The sequence below is a fragment of the Puma concolor genome, chromosome B4, assembly GCF_028749965.1.
Source record: "Puma concolor isolate L17-30 chromosome B4, mPumCon1.1.hap2, whole genome shotgun sequence".
NCBI classification, from domain to species: domain Eukaryota; kingdom Metazoa; phylum Chordata; class Mammalia; order Carnivora; family Felidae; genus Puma; species Puma concolor.
In genome coordinates, this window is record NC_141673.1 from 99,057,013 (window position 1) to 99,068,839 (window position 11,827).

The window sequence follows — 11,827 nt, forward strand, 5'->3', positions numbered from 1 at the left end:
TTTCTCTGTTGGAGTAGCTTTGTGAAAATGAAGATTTTCACAATTTTCTTCTGGACACTGTTGGTTCATTTTGTGAAAATAAGTCAAAGGTAGACTTTTAAATTCCTGAGCAGTGACTTTAAAATAGTCTCAGAACTTGCTTTTCCATTGCATGCTTTGCTTAATACAGCACTTAATTTAGGACTTAGGTTAAAGTAACACTTAGTACCCTTGGGGCATCTGGTTGGCTCAGTTTGTTGGGCATTCAACTCTTGATTTTGTCTGAGGTCATGATCCCAGGGTCATGGGATCAAGCCCTGCATTGGACTCTGCTGATTGTGGGGCCTGCTTAAGTTTCTCTCTGTCTCCCTCTGTCCCTCTCCCCTGCTCACACTTTCTCTCTCTCTAAAATAAAAACATAAAAAAAACAGTAACACTTAGCACTCTTTATTCTTGTTTTCTTTGTCATTCACAAGAGTGCTGACATTCTTTTTTTGTATAGCTTTCTGTCACTATTAGAGTCCTGGGAGTGCAATGTTACTGGTATTTAATTATCTGGCAGTTAATATATTTATAGAGAAGTGTTTTTATAAGAAGTCTTTACATTCATTCATTAATTGATTATTTAAAAAAATGAAAACACAATATATTTCATTACCTATCTGTGGTAGCCTGAATCTGCCTCTACGTATTACCAAAACAAAACAAAAAAAAAATTCATGGCAAAGAGAAGGGAGAAGGCTTTGGATTTGGCCTGACATTTAAACATTTACTTGGTTCTTTGCCAGTTACATTAACTTATTCAAACATTTGGAGGGCAGGGACTTTATCCTTTTCTGATTACTGATCACTTACCTGAAACCTTGAAACATAAAATTCTCAAAACATTCTGTACAGAAATAAATTCACCATTATTCCAGCTTCTTTGGCACTGAATATTGGTGAAGGAGAAAAAATTTTTACTAACTCATATGTCAGTGAGTTGTTGTCATTTATGGTGAGTTTTACTTCCCTGTCTTGGATGTCCTTTTATGTCTAGGACCATTCATTTCTGTAAGGAAAGACAAGCCTTCCTTTATTACCCTGGTCCGTGAGACCGAAATGGTATTCGTGTCTCTAGGTCTCTGTCGAGTGCTAAATTTTGTGCATTATTTTGGGAGGACGTCCATATAGACTATGAGAGGCTGGTAGTTCCATTCTTCAGAGTAGAAGCCAGGGAAATCAGATGAACTATGGACTGCTCAACCCTTGAATGGTTTTCTTTACAGACAGCAAGGACTGAATTCATCCATCATTCCATGAGTGAATTTAATTTTAGAGACTGCAAACTGTGGGGGTAAAAGTGAAACTGATTCATCAGAATGAATAGAAACTCTCTTTAACTTATTTTTTGATTCTTTCTTTCTTTCTTTCTTTCTTTCTTTCTTTCTTTCTTGTAGCAACAAAACTTTCAAAGCGTTCCCAAACTATGGCATGTGAGGACGAATGGATTGGATTAAGAAAAAAGTGTTTCTATTTTTCCAGTGATACCAAAAATTGGACAGCCAGCAAAAGATTCTGCAGTTCACAGGGATCAGAACTTGCTCATATTGATACACGAGAGGATATGGTAAGAAAAGGAGAAATTTCTCAATCGTTTCAGTGCTTAAGTGTTACTAAGAGAGAATTAAAATGATAAAAGTGAATACTCTATGATGATATATACCAGTGTTCTAAGCACCATAACTATAAAAACTCATGCGATCTTCAATCCTGGTCTATGAAGTAAATACGTTAAGTACCCCTATTTTAAAGATGAAGAAAGTGAGGCACAGAGCTGTTGTGTAACATAGCCTTTGTCACAGAGCCATAACTTGGTCAACTGGGATTTGAACCCACACAAATTAGCTAGTCATGCTAGGTCCTTAATCACAATGCATATTGTTTATATAGCTAAATGTCTTTATTTAATGTTTTTAGATTATTAAATAGATTGTTTTAATACTTTTACATTTTGATTCTGCCGAGAATAGCCTGGAAAAATTAAAAAAAATAAAAAAGATATGGCTCTTGGAATTGAGGATAAGGATCTGAAGGAAATAGCACAGTTTGAAGAAAATGAAACAATGAATAGAAGTGAAAGAGGGCAAAGGAAGGGAAACTTGGGCTGCACGAGCACCGAGTGAGGGAAAGGGTTTGTTTATAAAGAAAGTTGACTAATGGGTTTGTGGTCCAATACCAAGGAGCCAAGAGAAGAGAAACTAAATCCATCACTCAATATATTTTGTTGCAATAAATCATATTCATCCAGAAGTTTATCTGATTTCTGAATATGTGAGAAAGCATACAATAGCAATAATATTCTCATTCTGGTATCTACTCAAAGGATAGTTGACCCTTGAACAACACAGGTTTGAACTATACAGGTCCACTTACATGCAAATTATTTTCAGTCATTACAGTAGGGCACTGAAAGTGTATTTTCTCTTCCTTATGATTTTTTAGAAAACAGTTCCTTTCTTTAGTTTGTTATTAAAAAAATTACATAATATATATAACATACGAAATGTGTCAGTTGTTTCCATTAACAGCAAGACTTTCTGTCAAAGGTAGGCCATTAGCAGTTAAGTTTGGGGGGAATCAAGAGTTATACTTGGGGGTGCTTGGGTGGCTCAGTCGGTTGAGCAACAGTCTCTTGATTTCAGCTCAGGTCATGATCCCAGGGTCATGAGATCAAGCCATGCATTGGGCTCTGTGCTGAACATAGAGCCTGCTTAAGATTCTCTCTCTTTCTCTCTCTCCCTCTGGCCCTTCCCTGCTCATGCTCTATCTCTAAAATTAAACAAATAAATACATAAATACGTAAAATTGAAAAAAGAGTTACATTTGGATTCTCAAGTGCATGGTGCCGTTGTTCAAGGATCAACTGTAGTTTATGACTGAGTTTTCCCATTTTAACAGTACTTATACTCTCCATTAAACTCTTTCCCCCTGAAATCCCTCCTCTGGTTTTTGAGAAAGGACCTGTGGACAAAACAAAATAGAAGCATTAGTTCTCTGTCACCCTTACAGAACATTCTGTGCCGGTTCCTACAGAAAGTGCTCACCTCCCAATTTTGTTATCCAAACAGACATAACATCATATCAGTTTATGGTCTTTGTCATTCACTCTGGAACTAAAGCGTACTGGTGGTCTATGCGTTCAAACTTGAAAGAAAGGAATTAAAATATGTTTTCCTCCTCAATAATGAGAAATAGAAATCACCCCTAAAGATGACCCAAGAGAGTGTAGCTCAGAGGATTTCAATGACTTGGTGGAAGTCACTCTATTGCTTACCAACATTTAGGAAGTACAAGAGCAAAGTGAAAATCTTGCTGATAAAACTAACCTCAATATCCCTACCTGTTGCTATAGAAGCAGGAGGGCATGTAGATTAGGAGGCCAATCATGAAAGATGGGATAGTGGGGGTGAGAAGCATGTTCAGCAATATGCTCGAAAATATTCAGCAGCAGATAATGCCCTGACTTTTTGTGAAAGGATTTTTTGAGGAAGCACGCAGGAACTTCTATGCACTGGATCGGATTGAACAGAAAACAAGGAGAGTCTTGGAAGTGGACCAATGGCACCATATTCAATCCTTGGTGAGTTTCCAATTTAGTAGGAAAGGTTTTATGGGTGTTGTATACAAATTTAGATCATTTTAAGTTGTATTATTACAAAGAAATCTTTCTATCTGTTACATGCAACTGCCTTCGTTAGTGTCCACCCTGTAACATGTGCCCTTTCACATTGAAACATACCTTAGAGCCACCTGTATCTCTTCCGCCTTGTTAAATGACACACAGTGAGGGGGGCCTGGTGGCTCATCAGCTAAACGTCCAACTTTGGCTCGGGTCATGATCTCACGGTTTGTGGTTTGAGCCTCCCGTTGGGCTCTGTGCTGACAGGTCAGAGCTGGGAGCCTGCTAAGGAATCTGTGTCTCCTTCTCTCTCTGCTCCTCCCCTGCTCATTTTCTATCTCTCTCTATCTGAAAAATAAATGAACATTAAAAAGTAAATAAATAAATAAATGACACAGTGAATTTTTTTGTTATTTTATTTTATTTTATTTTACTTGTATTGACAGAGTCTTGCTAATAAACACTTCTCTTGATAATGCAAATTCAACTCATTTGCAAATTCTATTTTTTTTAACGTTTATTTATTTTTGAGACAGAGAGAGACAGAGCATGAACGGGGGAGGGTCAGAGAGAGGGAGACACAGAATCTGAAACAGGCTCCAGGCTCTGAGCTGTCAGCACAGAGCCCGATGCGGGGCTTGAACTCACGAACCATGAGATCATGACCTGCGCTGAAGCCGGATGGTCAACCGACTGAGCCACCCAGGCGCCCCAGCTCGTTTGCAAATTCTAAACCAAACCACAGGTATCACTTGCACCTTTTGAGAACTAACTGTATTTATACAAGATCTCTTTGTTTTAAAGAATTAGTGATCACATAGTTGTCTTTAACTTTCCATATGCCCATCATAAACAATATTATTTAGTTGGGTAACCATTATCGAGTGAATGTTGCTTTCTCACTTATGTACTATTGCCCCTGGAAACAAGGGCTGTGTGACTCTTCTCTTGTAGCCATGTACTCCTGCCTTAGCATTTCATTAAGTTCTAGATAAACAATGGAATGAATTAAACAAATACTAAGATATGTGAGACGTGACAAATTACACTTACTACAGAAAATGGAAAAATCGATCATCAGCAGAGCAAATTAATAGAAACGATTGCAATTAGTCTCTTTGGGTTCTATCTCAGTATGTGTCAAACGCATCAAATGAATATAAAACTTATTCCTTACCTTCAAAAAGGAACATCAGCTAAAAACATGCCAAGAAAATGCTTTAAAAAAAGCTTCTAGAGATCTTTGGGTTTTTTTGTTTGTTTGTTTGTTTTTTTAATTTTTTTTTCAACGTTTATTTATTTTTGGGAAAGAGAGAGACAGAGCATGAACGGGCGAGGGGCAGAGAGAGAGGGAGACACAGAATCGGAAACAGGCTCCAGGCTCTGAGCCATCAGCCCAGAGCCCGACGCGGGGCTCGAACTCACGGACCGCGAGATCGTGACCTGGCTGAAGTCTGACGCTTAACCGACTGCGCCACCCAGGCGCCCCTAGAGATCTTTGGATTTAGCAAACACAGTCTCTCCTGATAGATGGGTAGAAATAGATATAGATAGATAAATATAGATAGATATAGATATGGATATAGATATAGATGATATAGATATAGATATATAAATGATATAGATACAGATATAGATATGGATATAGATATAGATGATATAGATATAGATATATAAATGATATAGATACAGATAGATAAATGTAGGTAGATATAGACTTATATCTACATCTACGGCTTATCCATGTCTATCTATATCTATATGTATATCTGCCTTTCTACTTATTATCTTAAATAAGGTTACAGTTTATACCAATAATCATAATAATTAAGTATCTACCTTCAGTCTTCTATTCCTTTAATGTAGCAGATATTTTTGTATAGCATATAGTGATGGGTGAGTACGGAGCTGAATGTTTTGTCTAAAATGTCCCGGATCACTGGAATCTTAATTTGATTTTTGATTACAGCTGTCAGTGGTTCCCAAACTAATTGTAATTATTCCTTTTCAGGTTTGAAATTAGTGGGAATGGATCCTTTGCATTTCTGAATGCTGACGGAGTCCGTAGTTCCAGGGGATTTATTGATATCAAGTGGATTTGCAGCAAACCTAAGTTTTAATAGAGCAAATAACTGAAAAATGACTGTGGTACATCTAATGGCTATTCCATAGATTAGGAGATTATAGGGAATGCATTGCAAAGCAGAACACATTTTTGATATGTTCGTTCTGGCACGTAGCCCACTGATGTATTGCACATTGTTTCCCTGTATGCATGCTTAATAAATATGGGAGCTTGAGAGCAGCTCCGGGAGACTTCCCTTAGTCTTCCTGTCACCTCTTTTGATTTGCATGGAGTCTTGAGTAATCCTTTCTGCCATCTTCTGTTTTGCTGGACGAAGCCAAAACCCAAACCCACAAATGACTATCACACTTCAGAGATAAAGGAAAGGCCTAGATAGGCAACACTTACTTCTCACTTGTTATGCTATTGAATACAGAATTTTGTGGGGCACCTGGGTGGCTCAGTCTGTTAAGCATCTGACTTTGGTTCAGGTCAGGATCTCAGTGTTCATGAGTTTGAGTTCTGTGTTGGGCACTGTTGACAGATCAGATTCTGGAGCCTGCTTCAGATTGTGTCTCCCTCTCTCTCTGCCCCTCCGCTGCTCATGCTCTGTCTCTCTCTGTCTCTCTCAAATATAAATAAACATTAAAAAAAAATTTCAGAATCTTGAAAATATTAAACAAAGACACTAAAACCTGTTGAATAAATGAACCTCATCGATTCAAGACGCATAGCTTCCCGTGACAAGCCAGGAAGCTTCCACTAAAAAGAACCAAATATAATAATCACAAACAAAGCGATAACCTGTACCTAAAATGATGGTTATAAGCAACTTTAAAAAGATTGATATCAGTAGGCCAGCCAGCATTTACACAGCTTAAAAGATAGACAAATACATGTGCTCTATCTGTGTAAATATTACAAAATATTGACAATGGTAACTCTGGTTTAAAGAAATGTTACAAGAGAAACACCCATGAAAAGACACTTACTTCAATAATATCCTGAAAATAAGGAAAGACCCACCAAGAAGGAGCCTAGTTCTATCAATATGAATCACTGATAAATGATCAGAATTATGCATTAAATTATAAAGCTTTCTCAAAGTAATCTATAGATTGAATGCAATCTCCATCAGAATACAATGGCATTTTTATAGAACCAGAACAAAGAATCTTATTTGTATGGAATCATAAGAGACCCCAAATAGCCAAAGCAATCTTGAGAAAGAAGAACAAAGCTGGAGGAGGCATACTCCCTGACTTCGAACTACACTGCAAACCTGCAGTAATCCGAAGAGAGAAGTTCTGGCACAAAAACACATGGATGAGTGGAATCGAATAGACAGCCCCAAAACAAAAGCCATGCTTCTATGGCCAATTAATCTAGGACCAAGGAGATAAGAATGTACAATGGGGAAAAGACAAGTCTTTCAACAGATGATGTTGGAACGGCTGGACAGCTACATGCCAAAGAATGAAACTGGACAAATAGCTTACACTATATACAAAAATAAATTCAAAATGAATTAAAGACTTACAGGGGCGCCTGGGTGGCTCAGTCGGTTAAGCATCCGACTTCGGCTCAGGTCATGATCTCACGGTCCGTGAGTTCGAGCCCTGCATCGGGCTCTGTGCTGACAGCTCAGAGCTTGGAGCCTGTCTCGGATTCTGTGTCTCCCTCTCTCTCTGCCCCTCCCTCGTTCATGCTCTGTCTCTCTCTGTCTCAAAAATAAATAAACATTAAAAAAAATTTAAAAAAAAAAGACTTACCTATAATACCTCAAACCATAGAACTCTTAGAAGAAAACATAGGCATTTTCTTTGACATTGGAATTTGTTTTTTTTTTTTTTTTTTTGGACCAGTCTCCTCAAGCAGAGGCAAGAAGAAGCCAAAATAAACAAATGACATTACTCAAACTAAATAGCTTTTGCAGAGTGAAGAAAACCATCAATGAAATGCAAAGACAAATTACTGAATGAGAGACCTTTGGAAATCATACATCTTGTAGGGTTAATATCCAAAAAACATAAAGAACTTCTACAACGTAATATAAAAATGATTAAAAATGGACCGAATAGACATTTTCCAAAGACACTCAGATGGCCAGCTGGCACATGAAAAGGTGCTCAATATCACTCATCATCAGGAAAATGCAAATCAAAACCACAATGAGATAGCATCTCACACCTGTCAGATTGGCTATGATCAAAAAGAAAAACTAACAACGTAAGAATTATGTTGACAAGGATGTAGAGAAAAGAGAATCCTTGTACACTGTTGGTGGGAAGGTAAATTGGTGCAGCCACTATGGAAGACAACATGGAGATCCCCCCCCCCATATTAAAAATACAACTACTGTATGACTCATCAATTCCACTTTGGGGTATTTTCTGGAAAAAAAAAACCCACAATTCAAAGAGATATACATACCCCTATATCCATTGCAGTATTTACTGTAGCCAAGATATGGAAGGAACTTAAGTGTCCATTGATAGATGAATGAATAAAGGTGTGAGATATATATATATATATATATATGGAATATATATACATATATATGGACTATTACTCCATATATATATATATGGAATATTACTCACCACATAAAAGAATGAAATCCTGCCGTTTGTGACATGAGTAGACCAGGAGGGTATTATGCTCAGTGAAATAACATGACAGAGAAAGACATATACCACAACGAGTTCACTTATATATGGAACAAAAAACATCTTTTTTGTTGTGTCTGCAAAACAGAAACAGACTTATAGATACAGGAAACAAACTGTTGGCTGCTAGATGGTGGAGATATGGGGGGGGGCCCAGGTGAGATAGGCGAAGGAGATTAAGAGGTACAAACTTTCAGTTATAAAATAAATAAGTTATGGGGATGTAGTGTACAACATAGGAAATAGAGTCAATAATATTGCAAGAACTCTGCATGGTGACAGATAATAACTAGACTCATGGGGATCACTTTGTAATGTTCAAAAATATTAAGTCACTATGATATACACCTGAAACTAATATGATATTGCATGGCAATTATATTTCAATTTAAAAATTACAAAGTTTAGACAATAGAATATAAACTAGAAAAATGACATCAAAAGTGACCAAACAATCCAAGGGATACAGGTGTGCTGTTTCAAAGGGACACATGCACCCCCATGTTTATAGCAGCACTATCAACAATAGCCAAAGTGTGGAAAGAGCCCAAATGTCCATCGATGGATGAATGGATAAAGAGAATGTGGGATATATGTACAATGGAGGATTACTCAGCCGTCAAAAAGAATGGCATCTTGCCATTTGCAACTACGTGGATGGAACTGGAGGGTATTATGCTAAGTGAAATTAGTCAGTCAGAGAAAGACAAATATCATATGACTTCACTCATATGAGGACTTTAAGACACAGAACAGATGAACATAAGGGAAGGGAAGCAAAAATAATATAAAAACAGGGAGGGGGACAAAACAGAAGAGACTCATAAATATGGAGCATAAACAGGGTTACGGGAGGGGTTGTGGGAGGGGGTGATAGGCTAAATGGGTAAGGGGCACTAAGGAATCTATTCCTGAAATGATTGTTGCACTACATGCTAACTAATTTGGATGTAAATTTTAAAAAAATAAATAAATAAAATAAAAAAAATTTTAAAAAGTGACCAAACAATAAGTTATTAAAAAAAAGAATCAGTTTCCCAAGTAAGGCAAGGAAACGGGATGGGCTTAGGACATATTCCTGAGTGAGGTCATAAAATTCAAATTCTGCAGGGCATTTGAAAAACTATATCAGAACCACCTATGTTACATTAGCTTGAGTTTAAATTCTTGCCTACGTAACTAGGAACTACTATGAGTAACTAGGTAACTATAAATGACTCATAATCTATGAGTGCAAGAAAGAATGTGAATGTAGGCAAAAGATAAACTGTTAGATTAGAGAGGCTGGGAGAGAGTATCTACATTACAAACACATTACAAGCATACAAACAAGTTCTCCTCCCACATCTTTAACTGAGGAATACTTCTTCAGTTAGATACAGTTGGAACTTTCTGATAAATTAAAAGGAGGGGCGCCTGGGTGGCTCAGCTGGTTAAGAGTCCGACTCTTGGTTTCAGCTCAGGTCATGATCTCACGGTTCCTGGATTTAAGCCCCGCATCAGGCTCTGTGCTGACACTGCATAGTCAGCTTAGTATCTATCCTCTGTCTCCCTGTCTCTCTCTCCCCCTCCCTGCTCTCCCTCTCTTTCTCGCAAAAATAAATAAATAAACATTTAAAGGGGGATTTAAGTGTGAGTCTACTAGTCAATGTTGACCCCAGTACCATGGGAATACCAATGATTTGGCAAATATCAGCATGTTTTCAAGTATGTTGTCACCAAGAAAAGTGGGAAATAATGAATTTTGGGATGCCATTGTGTATTAAAATTGGATGTATTAAATTCTGGCTCAGTCTAAGTTCCAGTTTTCCTTGATTCATAATACAGGTTTTATTTTTAGTGTTGGTTCTTGGTTACAAATTAATTTTGTAAATTGCTTAGCAAATTAGCCTAAGCCATCTCCTTTTTTTAATTTTGATTCACAGTTATTAGGGTATAAATTCTCCATGGCTTATAATTTACTATAGGCATCTTGGAGGAGTTAAGTAACTAACTACCTCACTTACCTGGTGGACACAAACTGTTGCATTTATTTTGAAATACAAATGTGTTTTATTTTTCACTTTGTATTTGTTTTTACTTTTGTTTTTTTTGTTTTGGTGTTTTTTGTTTTTGTTTTTGTTTTTGTTTTTTTTTGAGCGAGAGAAAGAGAGCACAAGCAGGGGAGAGGGATAGAGGGAGAGGGAGAGAGAGAGAGAATCTTAAGCAGGTTCCCTGATGTCAAGGTGGAGCCCCATGCAGGATGGGGCTCGAACTCAGGATCGATGACCTGAGATGAAATCAAGACTGAGCCACCCAAATCAAGACTGATGCCCCTACAAATGTGTTTTAAATAAATGAGAGGAAGGGTGCCTGAGTGGTTCAGCTAGTTGAGCATCTAACTTAGGCTCAGGTCATGATCTTGCAGTCAGTGAGTTCCGAGCCCCATGTAAGGCTCTGTGCTGACAGCTCAGAGCCTGGAGCCTGCTTCGGATTCTGTGTCTCCCTCTCTCTCTCCCTCTGCCCCTCCCTGCTTGTGCTTTATCTCACTCTCAAAAGTAAACATTATTATTTTTTTTAATTTAAAAATAAATAGGGGCGCCTGGGTGGCTCAGTCGGTTAAGCGGCTGACTTCAGCTCAGGTCATGATCTCCCGGTCCGTGAGTTCAAGCCCCGCGTCGGGCTCTGTGCTGACAGCTCAGAGCCCGGGGCCTGCTTCGGATTCTGTGTCTCCCTCTCTCTGACCCTCCCCCGTTCATGCTCTGTCTCTCTCTGTCTCAAAAATGAATAAACGTTAATAAATAAATAAATAATGACAGGAAAATAAGAAACTTCAGTTTGCACAGAACTTCAGTTAGAAAAGAAACGGAATGGGATCATTCATAGCATAATAATTTTAATATAAATTTGATTAAAGGAAAATAAATTGTGGAATCACGTTGAAAACAAGATTGTGTATTACCTCAAATAGACATCTCATGCTTACAACACCTGAGTACGTTATCACCAGTTGAAAGTTTGATTTCTTTTTGATAAAAATTGAAAAACAACCTTGGGGAAAAGGCCCACCATGAAGAAAAAAAAAACAGTGTATCTGTCTGCTTAGGCTATTTCTTCACCAAATGCTCAGGATTTCAAACCCAATAGGACACAGACAACGAATAAGGCAGGATTACAAGTTGAAATTTAATTATCTTTTTAGACATTGAAACAATAGGAAAGAGTGTTTTCTTGTTTAAAAATAAGTCATATTTCCTTATTTTGAAGTATTACTTCTATACGGAATATTTGAAAATTTTATGTTTGTACTGTGAAAATAGAGACAACAGGCCCAAAATGGAGTCATTCATGCTAAGCACCTGTCATGAAACCAAAACTTAATACCTAATCTAACTGCAGTTTGGATCTCCCCAAGAATACAATCTTAACTGGTCAGTCAAGAATGTTCTGGTCAACCCTAATAAGGGGATCCAC

The 11,827-nt window shown here is 37.6% G+C and overlaps 1 protein-coding gene across 4 annotated transcripts in view; it reads left to right on the top strand.

Moving 5' to 3' along the window:
* The window catches only part of LOC112867878 (C-type lectin domain family 2 member A), a 435,003-nt gene that overhangs the window by 13,893 nt on the left and 409,283 nt on the right, over positions 1–11,827 (top strand). For 2 of the 4 annotated variants that reach the window (XM_086714118.1, XM_086714119.1), the window contains 3 exons: positions 1,419–1,588; positions 3,498–3,601; positions 5,652–5,943. In XM_086714118.1, the coding sequence (XP_086570244.1) occupies positions 1,419–1,588; positions 3,498–3,601; positions 5,652–5,760 (383 nt within the window). In that variant the 3' untranslated portion in view covers positions 5,761–5,943. Of the gene's footprint in view, positions 1–1,418; positions 1,589–3,497; positions 3,602–5,651; positions 5,944–11,827 lie in introns of those variants that run through there. The other 2 variants (XM_086714121.1, XM_086714120.1) reach the window with 2 other exon arrangements.